The sequence below is a fragment of the Bufo bufo genome, chromosome 1, assembly GCF_905171765.1.
Source record: "Bufo bufo chromosome 1, aBufBuf1.1, whole genome shotgun sequence".
NCBI classification, from domain to species: domain Eukaryota; kingdom Metazoa; phylum Chordata; class Amphibia; order Anura; family Bufonidae; genus Bufo; species Bufo bufo.
In genome coordinates this window covers 443,760,822-443,775,361 of record NC_053389.1, presented here as the reverse complement: position 1 = coordinate 443,775,361, position 14,540 = coordinate 443,760,822, and the positions used below count along the sequence as shown (strand labels likewise).

At 42.4% G+C, this 14,540-nt stretch overlaps 1 protein-coding gene across 1 annotated transcript in view; it reads right to left on the bottom strand.

Moving 5' to 3' along the window:
* Nucleotides 1-4,808: 4,808 nt before the first annotated feature.
* The window catches only part of STAB2 (stabilin 2), a 175,307-nt gene continuing 165,575 nt past the window's right edge, over nt 4,809-14,540 (bottom strand). The window contains exons 62-69 of the mRNA XM_040407847.1: nt 13,342-13,504; nt 13,010-13,116; nt 12,505-12,624; nt 11,890-12,039; nt 10,131-10,241; nt 9,514-9,642; nt 8,778-8,912; nt 4,809-5,339 (exon numbers count right to left, since the gene is read on the bottom strand). Of these exons, the coding sequence (XP_040263781.1) occupies nt 5,292-5,339; nt 8,778-8,912; nt 9,514-9,642; nt 10,131-10,241; nt 11,890-12,039; nt 12,505-12,624; nt 13,010-13,116; nt 13,342-13,504 (963 nt within the window). The 3' untranslated portion in view covers nt 4,809-5,291. The remainder of the gene's footprint in view (nt 5,340-8,777; nt 8,913-9,513; nt 9,643-10,130; nt 10,242-11,889; nt 12,040-12,504; nt 12,625-13,009; nt 13,117-13,341; nt 13,505-14,540) is intronic.

The following is a 14,540-nucleotide window of genomic DNA, read 5'->3' as shown; positions in this document are numbered from 1 at the left end:
GCAGTCGCAATATACCTTTGGTATACCTTTGTGGATTTTCTACTTCCAGAAAACAATGTTTATTCTATATGCAAATTAGGGTGCAGGGAGTTTCCAAACGTTCTAAAAGCCCAAACCCACCCATTCCAAGAGCGCAGTACCTCCCCTGTGCACGCCTAACTGCCTGTGATGTCACGGATGCGCTCTGCTGGTGAGGTTGCCTCGCCGCTCTCTGCCTTGGCCTGCTCGTCACAGTATATAGTAAGGCATCAGCTTGCTGCACATGCTATCTTCTTTTTTAAATCAAGATAGTTTTTATTGAAAAAGTAAAACACAGTGTACGACATATACACATACTGTATAAGTCAGAATCCAATGGCATGTATAATAAAATAAATTTGTGCCCCTTTTTAAATATAAATACAATGTTGTTGTGTCAGCTTATTATTTCCAGGGAGTACACATTAATCACAATGTATCCAGGGCGTACATACATCATAATAAAACCCAATCATTAAACCAAACTCCCCCCCCCCCCTCCCCTCCCTCAAGCATTTCAAACCTGTGAGACGATCGAGCCCTACAAAAGCAGCATCTCTTCGGTGTTGTAGCACTGTCCACTGCGAAACACTAGTGCGCAGCAATGATGCCCAGCGTTCCCACTATACCAAGCCAACCTACCGCAGTCGCAGTCCCAGAAATTTGGTCTCTTATGCAGTCCGCAGCGAGGGTCCCTGACACTAGACCCGCAGCACTTAACCATCCCTGCCAAATAGATAGAAACTTATTAGGGCACTTCCTTTTCAAGTATATTCCCCTTTCATACCTTAGGATGGTATTCATTCTATTAAGGTATTCCCGAGAGGTGGGCGGGTCATGATTGGTCCAGTGTTTATCTATTACTATTCGGCCTGGAACAACATTCTCTGCATACATATAGATAAGTTAGAATCCCCCTCATCAACTTCTAGCAGTCCCAGAAGACAGAACCTAGGGTCTCCACGAACATCCATTTGGGTAACTTCTCTGATAATCCTGGCAATATCCGTCCAGTATGTATCTAACTTAGAACAATCCCAGAACATATGTACCAGAGAGGCATTCTCAGCCCTGCAGCGAGGGCAACAGGAGTCAGGGCGAAGACCAATTTTATAGAGGAAGGCAGGGGTCCTATAGACCCTATGTAATAGATAGCGCTGCGCTTCATTAAGAGTCAGGCTGGGTATTAAGGCTAAGGTATCATCCCATTGCTCTTGGGAGATAGCACCCAGATCTCTTTCCCATTTATCTTTAACCGGAAGGGATCCACCAGGAGTACCCCCCCCCCCCCCCCCCAAGCAATTGGCGATATAGAAATGAAATCACCCCTTTTGTGCTCCCAGGGCTCAATAATTGTTGCATTAAGAATGGGGTAGATGAAACTAATCCACTTCCACGGAAATTGTGCCTGATACGCATGTCTCAGCTGTAAATACTGGTAAAACGCTGTGTTTGGGAGGTTAAATTCTTCCTTCAAACAGGCGAAGGTCTTCAAGATGCCTCCATCCTGTATGTGCTGCAGGCAGCGAACACCCCTCTTTTCCCATAGGGAGAAACCCTCCAATCGGAACATTTCGGGCAGGTGTGGATTTCGCCACAAGGGGGTATACCCATGAAATCCTGTGAGACCAAGTACAGCCTTAAATTTTGACCAGACTTTATGAATTAGAGATAGCGTGGGAGTATCTCCAACTCCCTGTATCTTTCCAATTTCCACCATATGAAAGGGGACATCATGTCCCAATAAGAAAGATATTATCCTTGCCGACGGTCTGGCGCCCATAACCTGTCCCCAGCCTTTCAAGTGCTGCAACTGCGCAGCCATAAAATAGTGCCATGGGCTCGGAACAGCAAGTCCTCCCTCATCCTTGCTTTTCTGGAGAGTTTCTAATCTGATCCTAGGCATCTTTTTTTTCCAAATAAGGGAGCGAAAGAGACCCTGAATTAAGTAAAACACTCTCTGGGTAATCCAAACAGGGGAGTTGTGGAGAACATACAACAATTGAGGCATCAGGATCATTTTAATCAAATTGCAACGTCCCACTACAGACATAGGAAGTTTAGACCAGGTCAGCACCTTTTCTGCAAATTTACCGATCAGGGGGTCTATATTGGCCTTAATGTAATCTGTAACCCTTGGCGTGATCGTCACCCCTAGATATTTAAAGTTGTCCACTATCTGCAGCGGGATCTGCGACCTATCCAACTGAGAGGGGAGAGGATCAAGTGGCAGAATTACCGACTTGCTCCAATTAATATGCAGACCCGACCACTCGCCGAATGCCGTAACATGGCTCATCACCGGTTGGAGGGAACGCTCCATGTCTCCTACATAAAGGAGCATGTCATCGGCGTATAATGATAGCCGCTCCTCATGGGAGCCCAGCGGAATCCCTGACCATGCCGACGACGCGCGCAATGCACACGCCAATGGCTCAATAGCCACCGTGAACAAGAGCGGGGATAATGGACACCCCTGTCTAGTTCCACGATGCTGAGAAAACTGTGCTGAGCGCCACGTTAATCCGCAATCTGGCCACCGGTGATCGGTAAAGGAGTTGTACCCAGGACGTAAATCCCGGCCCAAACCCCATAGCTCTCCTAGTTTCCCAAAGATAATCCCACTCGGCGCTATCAAATGCCTTGGCAGCGTCGAGGGACACCACAGCCCTGCCCCCCCCCCATCCCCGCACCAGCCGGCCTTTGAAGATTAAGAAAAAGTCTCCTCAAATTAATAGATGTACTTTTATCCAGCATAAATCCGGTCTGGTCTTCGTGAATTATAGTGATAATAACTTTATTTAAACGATTGGCTAACACCTTTGCAAGTATTTTAACATCTACCGGAAGGAGGAATATAGGGCGATAAGATTCGGGCAATGTCAAGTCCTTACCCGGCTTAGGGAGAACCACTATAACAGCCTCCCTCATGGATGCTGGCAGGAGGCCGGACTGCAGGGCATCATTAAATGTTACTAACAGGTGCGGAAGGAGATCCTCATGATATCTTTTATAAAATTCGCCCGGCAATCCATCTAGACCCAGGGCTTTTTTATTGGGAAAAGAACCGAGGGCCACCCTAAGTTCCTCCAACTGTATGGGTTCGTCCAAGTACGAAAGGGATTCCAACGATAATTTACGTAATGGTAAATTGGCAAGGTATGTCCTAATTTCCCCGGGACCCACAGTGAGTTTTTACGTGTATAATTCCTTATAAAAGCTCTGAAAAGTAGAAAGAATTTCAGGATCTTCTGATGAGAGAGCCCCACTCGCAGTTCTAATGACTGATATCCTAGACGACCCAGACTGCGCGCGGACCACCCTAGCCAGTAAGCTCCCGGCACTTTCCCCCGCTTCAAAATATTTCTGCTGTAAAAAGAAGCTTTTATTATCTGCAATTTGAACCAAATGATCCCGTAATCTTTTCTGCGCCTCTGTCCAGCCCAACTCCTGCTGTGGAGACGGATCTTGTATGTACACCATCTCAAAGCTCCTGACCTCCGTCTGCAAGGCTTCCGTAAGCCTCCTAGTAGCAGCTTTTTTCCGTCTAATATTTTGTATATAAAGACCGCGAACATAGGCCTTCATAGTGTCCCAGACTACACCGGACGACGCCGAACCGTCATTGGCAAGGAAGAACTCCTTAATTTTCTCTGCCAGGGGATCTGCACCGCACATGCTATCTTCACTGCGAAACCGAGGTGCTCCCACAGGCACAAACCATTGACTTTAGTTATGCTGATTATGGGTTATCCTGAACAACCCCTTTAATATCATATAGCAGCTGTCCATAATTTCCCCCAGGATAGAATAATTTTGTATTCTTTGGTGGCTTTTTTCCAGAAGCAAGAACAAAGCTACTGATTATGAAGGTGAGTATAGTAGTATTGTTATCATTGCAGGTAACACTGGGGTTGGCATTTACGCTTGGTCTGATTCATTGTGGGTTTAGGATAATATTTTATTCCTCCTAGTAATTGGACCTGCTCTGTTGGAGCACTGGTGTGAGGACGATTATGTGCTTACTAAAGCCCGTCTACAGAAGACACAAGTATTGAAAAGGCAATTTGTTGTAGCCGTTTTACCTGAGCTGCCCTTTCTTCTCAAATGCATGTATAGTGCAAAGGGAAGCGTTCCTTTATAGAGTGCATGAGTCAGCTTCCCTTACCCTTGTTTTTCATAGTTTATCCTTGTGGGACATTTTAGGGCTCTTTCACAATAGCGGATGCCATGCGGGTAAATCTGCTGCGTGAATGACAGCCAAGCCCCGTTCTGGACAGCAGAGACACGGAACATGACTGATAATGCTCGGTGCCGCTCTGTGATCTTTTTACTACAAAATCACGGTGAGATAGTTGTCACTGTGATTTTGTAGTAAAAAGATTACAGAGGGGCACCGAGCATTATCAGTCATGTTAATGCTCCGGTGTCTCTGCTGTCCAGAACGGCGCTTGGCACTCTTTAACGCAGCGGATTACCCGCACAGCATCCGCTCGTGTGAAAGAGCCCTTATAAGACAAACCCCCAGTGTATTTCTCAAGTAAAGTTGCGTTCACACGGCCATTAAAAAATGTCCTTTATTAAGGGATGCTTTCTAAGAAATGGCCCCCTGAAAATGTCCGAACTAGGAAATGTCCTATTTTTGGACGGCTGTTTTTCACTGGCTGTTAAAACTGGTGAATTTGTCCATAGACTTCCATTGTTCTGAAAACAACCATCACACTGCTGTCGTGTGAATGCAGCCCAAGTCTCACAGGCGACCCCAAATCTTAGAAACCAAATGGACAGGATTCCAGTACTGAATTAATGTTTTTATTTACAGCTTCACAGTAAAAGAGCCAATAAAATTTTGGACCTGCCCCAAAGTCAGGCTCCATTCATCTCTGCGGGCAGGAAAACTGTACTCTCTGTAGAAGGATGTATAATCAGACCCCTTCTTCATACACACGAATGGTAAAATCTGGAGAATACAATTTGTAAAGATGGCTATATGCATTAAACAAGTCTAATGTGTGGTCTCCCAACTCTCCCCCGAACAGCAGATGTTGGGGAGAGAGAATGATCTGGCAATTAGACTTTAACATATCTGTTCCTTTTTGTTTTCGTGAGAGATAAGTCTGCTTACTCCACTCTCCCTATTGAGAACACATGCATGCTCAGCCTATTTAGCGAGTGTAGGGGAAGGTTGAGAGGGATAGCTGTTGGCAGAAGGAGTGTGCGGCAGACAACTATGTAATGTGTTGCAGATACCACAGAATTTGTCCAATTTTTACTCATTTGTTTCGGCCCCCGAAGTTCACTAGCTGCTGATCGTCCGAGTCCTGAAAAATAAAAAAGGGAAACTTTCTATAGAATATACATATGACTGTAGTAGCACATGTAACTTGCTTTTATAACAGTATGATTAACCTTTGTAATCAAATCCACCATATAGTACGTGATCTCCATATTATCATGTTTTATACTTCTCTGTACAGTCATAATATATTGTCATTAGGCTTTTGTGACCTCTACATGCTTTTAATAGTATAGTAATGGGTAATAATAGAATGCATAATATTTTAAGCATGGAAATTCATACAGACATTTTTATTGAAATAAATGATTTATGTAATACATGAATAGCATAAAATATGATATTACCAAATAGTGGGTCCCCTGTTTTACAGTGTATGATACAGGAAGGAACATTGTGACTAACTGGCAAGAGTTCTGTATGCACAGGACACTATGAGCATTCAGTAATTTAATAGGGAACACTTTAAATAGAAACTTGTTCTCTTGCCATCAGTGCTGACATAGACTTATAAGCGCTGCATACATGATGTGTTCCAGGAGCAAACATTTTACTCACGCTCCTCCATTCAGTCTGAACTTGAGCTTTATAGTATGTGGTAGTAAGCCCACTATTACGTTAATAATGTGCTTTCTGGGGACTTAATCACATGGAAGATAGAAACTAGTCCGAGTTGCGGAGGGTGAACTCGGACTAGCTTTTAAACAGACCGCACAGTCCATTTTTCTGGCAGACCCATTCTTGCTGGAAAACTTAAGTTTGGTGCAAACTACGATCTTCTTATTGGTGGACCGATCTGTGTGGAAAATTGCTCATGTGATTTGACCCATTGACTTTAATGGGTCAGTGTTCAGACTGAGTGCTTGTGTGTTCTCCATGCGGATAGCACTCAGATGGGAAAATCATCCTTCTGAAAAGGGCTTAAGGCTGCTTTCACACAGTCAGTGTTTGATCAGTGATTGTGAGCTAAACAGAGAGCCCATACATAAATAAGGTATAATGGAAAGATTTGCTCCTGCTCTGTGTTTTTGATCCACATCTGGTTTTGGCTCACAATAACTGATGGAAATCACATATCAAACACTGAGGCCTTATACCTAAGGCCTCATGCACACGATCGTTGTTTTGGTCTGCATCTGAGCCGCCGTTTTGGCGGTTTGGATGCAGACCTATTCACTTCAATGGGGCCGCAAAAGATGCGGACAGCACTCCGTGTACTGTCCGCATCCGTTGCTCCGTTCCGAGGCCCCGCAAAAAAAAAATATAACATGTCCTATTCTTGTCCGCGCTTTGCGGACAAGAATAGGCATTTATAATAAAGGCTGTCCGTGCCATTCCGCAAATTGCGGAACGTGCATGGACGCCATCCGTGCAATTTGCGGACCGCAAAGCACACCACGATCGTGTGCATGAGGCCTTATTCACATGTCAGTGATTTCCATCAGTGATTGTGAGCCCAAACCAGGATTGGAGCCTCCACAGACATAAGGTGTAAGGGGAAGATCTGCACCTGTTCCGTGTTTACAGACGCACCTGGTTTTGGCTCAAAATCACTGATGGAAATCACTGACCGAACACTGACTGTGTGAATAAGTGACCTAAGGGCTCGTACATATGACCGCGATCGGCCCAGAAAACACAGCCCATGAGTCGGCTGTATCTCCTAGGCAGACTGTGTCTCCCCTGATCTGAACTGACTGTATCGTAATAATTCATGATAGTCTGTTGGTATCTGAACTTAGGGCTATTGCAGGGTACTCACATCATGCTGTGAGTACACAGCAATAGCCCTGTGATCAGATAGAGACTATCATAAATCACTACAGTATAATACAGTCAGGTCAGGGGAGCCACGGTTGGCCCACGTGATGCGGCCGACACAGGGACCGTGTTTCTCAGGACAATCACAGGCGTGTGAATCAGCCCTTAACTCCAACTGATATACAGTACATGATTTCCCTGCTGCCAAGTTCCAGAGGCTACAGCTGGAGCTACATGGCAACATGAAGTATCATTGCAGGTAATATTTTTCTATGGAGTTGTATAGTAATTGAATGTGAACGTCACAAAAAATCTGGTTGTACGTCACACATGACTTTGTCATCATAGACCACAATGCAAGTCATCTGCGACTGAGACTTGACCTGCAACCTTTCCCTATAATTTAATGAACTCTTTTATATTATTTTAGGGATCAAAATTACTACTTTTTTTTTGCAGTCTACACCTAGAGTTTTATAATTCTATAAAAAAAATGTTCACATTTTAACCAGAAGGAACCTCCAGTAATAAAGCAATAAAATATACTAGTATGAGTATATAATTATGACACACAGAAAAGTGTATATAAGCATCCTTGCCTACCCACCTGGATTGTGGAAGAGTCTCCTGAAAAGAGGAGATCTCCAGAAACGTAGGGCTCTTTCACACGAGTGGATGCCGTGCGTGGGATCCGCAGTGTGAAAGAGAGCCAAACCCCGCTCCGGACAGCAGAGACACTGAGCAGTAACATGACTGATAATGCTCCGTGCCTCTCTGTGATCTTTTTACTACAAAATCACAGTGAGATAAAGATGTCCCCGTGATTTTGTAGTAAAAAGATCACAGAAAGGCAAAGAGCATTATCAGTCATGTTACTGCTCCGTGTCTCTGCTGTCCAGAACGGGGCTTGGCTCTCTTTCACACAGCGGATTACTCGCACAGCATCCACTCGTGTGAAAGAGCCCTTAAGGAATGTCAAGCAAGTGTCCTGCGCAGTCAGTTTAGCTGAAGCAGTTAGTCACTGACACTGCCACCAAATTGCACATTAAGGCTTCATTCACACGTCTTTTTCTGGGATGAAATCCATAAGATGGTCAGTGATTCATCCACGAAAATTTCTGTGAAGAATCCGTGTGTTTGTTTTTTGCTCTCCGTTTGACATCCGTGTTCCAGGGACACTACAGAGCTGAAAATTTATTTTCAGAGCATCTCCCATAAATGGTCCGTGAAACATAGATGAAACACGGATGGCGTGTTTTTAACAGCACCATAGACTATAATGGGTCTCTGAGGGATCCATAAACACAGACAAAAATCGGGCATGCTTCCATGCTAAAACACGGATGTGTAACTACACACATTAAAATGAGTGTATTGTTTGTGAAGAACATGGACGGCACATGTCCATGAATCACTGACATGTGAATAGGGCCTTTACCGGTTGAAGTGACCAGTTGGCTGCTCACAAATAACTCCCCGGCAGCACTCGAGTGAGATGGTGATTGAATTATCTTTATCACTGAACTCCCTGGGTGGAGCATTTTTTTATGGGGCGGGATCAAGGTTTGAAAATAAAATCCATGTAGACATTTCCAGCAACCTATTCTCAAAAGTTGGACATTATGGATATGAATGAACGGACAAGTTTAGCATCATATTGCAGATTGTGTTGCAAAATCCAAAATAAATTAATACAACTTACAGAAAACGGATGAAACGTTGGTTCAACTGATGGTTCAGGAGGGAGATTGGCAGTTTCAACGCTGTCATACATGGGGTTTGCAATGTTTGAGGATGGAGCGATGTTAAAATCGGACACTACCTCCTTTTCATCATACTGTATAACATAAAGATGTCACTTGTTCATTGCAGCGTATTATTCACATTGCATAATAATACACGTTCTCGTCAAATTATACATGAATCACTTGTGAATATAATGGATATGGACTGACTCAGAAGTATTCCTGCAAGATTTATTCTATTTTCAATGAAGAACAATATCAGGAGATTGAGAGACTGATTCATCATATAGCTACGGAATAGCATATCATTTACTCAGGGAGGAGGTAATAAATGGCGGTAACAGGCGGTGGATGTTCCAGCACATTCATCGCTGTGATCCCTAAAGTCCATATCCATGTTTTTTACCCTTCCATTTCTGATATTTCTGTGACCCGTGCCAGCTCATCGGTGAAGTTTTATGTAGCAGTGGATTTTGTTGCTGGAACTAATCAATGGGTGTTTTAAGTATGGGAGCTAAGGTAGTGATATACTGTGATAAAGGTCATAGACATCTTAGGTGTCTGACTAAGGTCACAAGGGTGTCTACGGGCGAGAGTGTCTCGGCTCCTATCCGTAAACAGCACAGACGTCTGCTTTATGGCCTCCCTACTCTTGGCAGAACGCGTCAGCCTACTATTTTTGGTGACAATTACCTCATGAAACTGCTGAAACTGAAAGTCTTTTCTGCTGAACTTCTTATATGCGAATACGGCAAGTGCCAGTAAGCCGATGACGAACACAATACCAAAGAATATTCCCGCTCCATGGCCAGCATGCAGAGCCTAGTAGAGAAAGTAGACAATGATAAAAAGGAAGAGTGGATCTCAGTCTCAGGGTTGCTTTACATGAGTGTAAGGGTCCCTGCACACAGCGGCATTTCTGATGACATCATTCCTACCTCGCCATCTTCTCCTTTGGAAACAATGCTTCTAAAGAAGAAGACCTTTGAATATGTTGTCATTTTCTATAAAATTGGCGGTACATACAACAAGGTTCCAACACTTTATCATGTATACGTCCCTTAACATCCACATTATTATTTCTTTTTTATTACCAAAAACGGAAACATTTCAGCTATGATTTGGTTTGTAGGAATACATAACTGTCCTCACATGTCCCTGCAGCAATTCTTTATGCTCTGAATGCAGCAGGTTTAATTTTTGGTTGCCGTGAATGAGATTCATTTTCTTACACACATGTATTAGGACAGCTGCTGCCCCCCCTAGTGGCTATTCTGTGCTTGTACAGTTGGATATACTGTTATACTTACTAATGGCTCTGGAGGAGCTTTCAGAGGTTCAGATATCATGTGTATCACTCCATTTGAAGCGATGTAGTCTGTCTGTACAATACGCTTTCCACCTACATATCTGATTTGGGTCTAGAAATGAATAAGCAAAAAAAATCAATCTTGTCTAATAAGGAATAACTACTTATAGAGCCCAAGAAATACTCCCATATTCATCCCACACAATTAAACCTTATAGTGCCCAAATTATGTACAATATACAAAAATGTTTCTCTTTAAAATAGTCCAAATAATACTGTAATTCAACACCTCATTCACCAATATATAGCACTAGATGGCTGTAGTTTGCATCTTTTGTCGGTGGCCTTTTATAAAGAAGACAGTGACAGCATCCAACCTGGTGTAGAATTAAGCCAAGTGTTTTGCTGCTTATAGCATGAAAAAAGATTTCAAGCCTATTTGTAGGTGTATCACAGGGATCAGCAACCTTTGGCACTCCAGCTGTTGTGAAACTACAACTCCCAGCATGCTCCTTCCACTTGTGTGGGAGTTTAGAGAACAGCCAAGCAAGTGTGCATGATGGGAGATGTAGTTTCACAACACCTGGAGTGCCGGAGGTTGCTGACTCCTGGTGTATCATGTTATCCAGTCAAATTCACATGACCCACCTCCTGAGGTTCATCATTAAAAGGGTTGTCCGAGCTACAGCTATTGATGACCTATCCTAAGGCCAGGTCATCAATGTCAGATGGGCGGGGGTCTGACTCTCGACATCCTTGCCTTTCAGCTGTTTGAAGGGGCCGCAGTGCTCGTGGGAGAGCTGTGTCCTCTTTACCTGCATGCCATCTACTTTGTAGCAGTGGTGCAGTCACATTAATGTGGTTATAAGGGGGGAATTTATCATGAGGGGAATATTTGAAGTCAGTTTTTCCTTAGGCCCCTTGCAGACGAGCGTTCCTCCCGCAGCGAGTCCGCAACACAGCTCCCGGCCTGACCTTCCAGCGCTGCCGGGGGTCACATAGCATTATATTGATTTATGATGCTATGTAACCCTTACAGTTATGGAATGTATTGGATAACACTGGCATAATGCTGCCAGTGTTATCCAATACATACCAAAACTGTAAGGGTTACATAGCATCATAAATCAATATAATGATATCTGAATCCCATCAGTGCTGGGAGGTCAGGCCGGGAGCTGTGTTGCGGACTCGCTGCGGGAGGAACGCTCGTCTGCAAGGGGCCTTATTCTGCTACATTTATCAGATATCACATGTTTGATAAATTTGGCTTATCCTTAGACCTAACACTTTTGTCTAGAGAAGCTACTCCAGTTTTCCTACTCCACCCTTCTCCTGGAGTGAGATTGCAACTTTTTTAGCAAATTTTTAAAAAGGTCTCAATGATAAATCTGAAACTCGCTAAAAGTTGCAAAAGCCCTATTTTGTGACTTTTTAAAGCCAGAATTCTGTAATGATAAATCAGGGCCATAGGATCTAGGAATCAGTTCCTGACACCACGTGGCTCAATGCGCATCTCATGAGATCCGGCAGCAGCAGTCCTATATAGTAGCTCAGTTTACTACCTCCTAAAACTGTCACTACCTGGAGGTTATTAAGCATCTAATACATACTACAGTGTCATCACATTTGTTGCATTTGCTTTCACCCCTGACTTAGTTCACCAAGACAAGTATAATAGAAATGAGATGTAGATGTTTTTTTGTAACTACTAGTTATTGTCACTATTATTGATCTACTGTATAGATGATAGAACACACCTTGTTTTCTGTGACTGAGGAGGTCTCTTCAAAAAATACAAGTAGCTTGTTGCCTATCCTGGTCTGGAGTAATGTTCCATTGGTGAGCTCACTGGAGAATACCATGCTGACATTGGCAATGTGATATTCAATGTCACGACCAGAGAGAGTCTTCAAAAATAAAAAGAGTGGTGAAAGTTACAATGATTGCAGATATATTATTTCATGTCATTCTAATCTACTTCTAATATGAGAATCCCTCTGAGGTTTTAAAACGCATTTCCAACCAAAACATACAATCTTTCATGTATGAGTAAAGTTAGACCAGTTGCTCCAGTTTGGGTATTACTGTATCTGTATATGAATCCGTTTCTTGGTGAACTGTCACTTTGTTGTTGATTGATCATGCTGAGAAAATTCTGGGACAGTTACCATCAGTAGCTGAGAAACGTATTCAAAGGTGGCAACTGATATGTTGTGTTAACACCTGATCACGTTTATACATAGAACCATCAAAAATTCTGCTATATTGTGCCTCTTTTCCTTGACATCCAGTCCCTGAGGTACATGCTTTACCAGCTGGTCCCTAACTACACCCCTGCTTATGGCTGGCCACAACAAATAATGGTCACTTACCACATTCTCATTAATGCCTTCATTACTAGGCGCAAAAAGAGTAGCTTGTATGGACAAGTCGGCAAGATAACTGATAAATTCTTTGCCTTTCGCTGAGGTATTGGAATATTTGAAGATTTCCTGTGGGGAGCAGATAAATCTAGTGAGAATAACCCGTAAGTGCTAATATTTGTGTTCTGCCACATATTATTACTGAATCTAGCTCCAAGAGGGGCTGTAGACATCTAGACAAACAGAAGCCTGTTAGATACAATTGGCAACTAATAAAGGTCTAGAGTACAGTAGTTTAGTAGTACTAATAGAAACCAATGTAACAGTTTACAAAAGGCAGCTCTGATGTGCACAGAAAGTGCTGGCACCATTTTTTATTTTTTTTTAGAATTGCTCTTATCATCCCCTCCCCTGGGAATCTATATTATCTACAAGAAAGATGTAAATGAAGAAATGGTCACATGGTATTTTTGTTCTTGTGAAAGGGAAACCATATGCTTATTTCGCAACATACCAATAAGAAGCTAGAAAATTCAGGAAAAGACATAAGGACTTGGAGCAGGTTTCCATTGCAGGTATAGCCATCTCCTATATAGCCAGGCTTGCAGGTGCATTGTACATCTACAGGATAGCAATAATAGACAGTACATTTGATAAAACACTAAGAAACAATAAAGACATTTTAATTACGGTGTCGGAATATGATACAGATTGCCTAGCATGACAAATTTTACAATTACAGATATTTACTATGCATTGTTAACTGGTAGGTAAAGAATATCATTCTAAAATAAATCACTACTGATGCAGTGAACTACAACATGATATTTTGGAAAGAAACGTTACCTTTAGTTCTATAACAGAAAGCATCCCAGGTCTTAGTCAGGTTGGTATACCCATAGTCCACTATCCCTACATGTCCAAATCCACAGTTAGGGTTTGAGTATGCCGTTGGATAGCCCACTCTTCCTCCTTCCAACCATCCCGCTGAACATAAATGGTAATTGGCCTAAATTTAATCAAATACAATAACTCCATTATGGCAAGAAGACTTTTTCATTTGAAAGTACATACATTCATATGGACTATAAAAGTGAAGAGAATGCAAGTTAAATGAAGCTCTTTTGGGACAAGCACACAAAATAAGGGTGAAAAATGGTCTCCTAGAGCATTGATCCTCTCAAAGAATAGGGCCAATCAACACAGTATATAAAGGAACTGAAAAGACCAATATGGTGTCTTCCCAAAGAGGTGGTTTTAAAAAGGGTTCTCTGTACAAGCAAAATGTCTTCACTGAATAAGAAGTCACTCCAATATTATTCTGCATGTGCAGATGAGGGGGTCTATTGAGCAGAAGTTTGCATATGAGAACACCATGTTGTGTGCTCATGATGTCTTGCTGGAGTCCTGGATGCTAATCGATCTATGCCAGATGATGAACATAAAATGGTTTGAACATTTTGGTTCTTATTCATAGCATGCTAAAATGAAGAAGAACCAGAAGGTTCAAACCACATGTGTATATAGTAAACTGTGTGCCTGTAGTCTTCAAAATATCTTATTGGACTTTGGAATAGACATCACATTTTATATTTTGGAAGTTCTGGTCATTTTATGTTTGACCCTTTAACCCCTTCAAGCCCAGACGATTTTCTGTTTTTGCATTTTCGTTCTTCTCTGCCTTTCTTCCTTTAGCCCTAATTTTTTTATTTTTCTCCATACACATAGCCATATGAGGGCTTTTTTTTTGTTGCAGAAAAAGTAGTAATTTTCTAATGGCACCATTTCCTGTTGCATAAAATGTAGTGGGGAAGCTGGAAAATCCACATGGGGTGGAATTGGAAAAGAAAATGCTGCTCTGCCACAGTTTTATAGATTTTGTTTTTACGGCTTTCTCTAATGCGGTAAAACTGATATGTTAGCTTCCTTCTGTGGGTCAGTATGATTGCAGCAATACCAGATTTATATAGTTTTTCATGTATATTAATACTGGGGAAAAAAATTTAAAATTAGGAAAAAAAAAATTCTAACCCCTATAACATTTT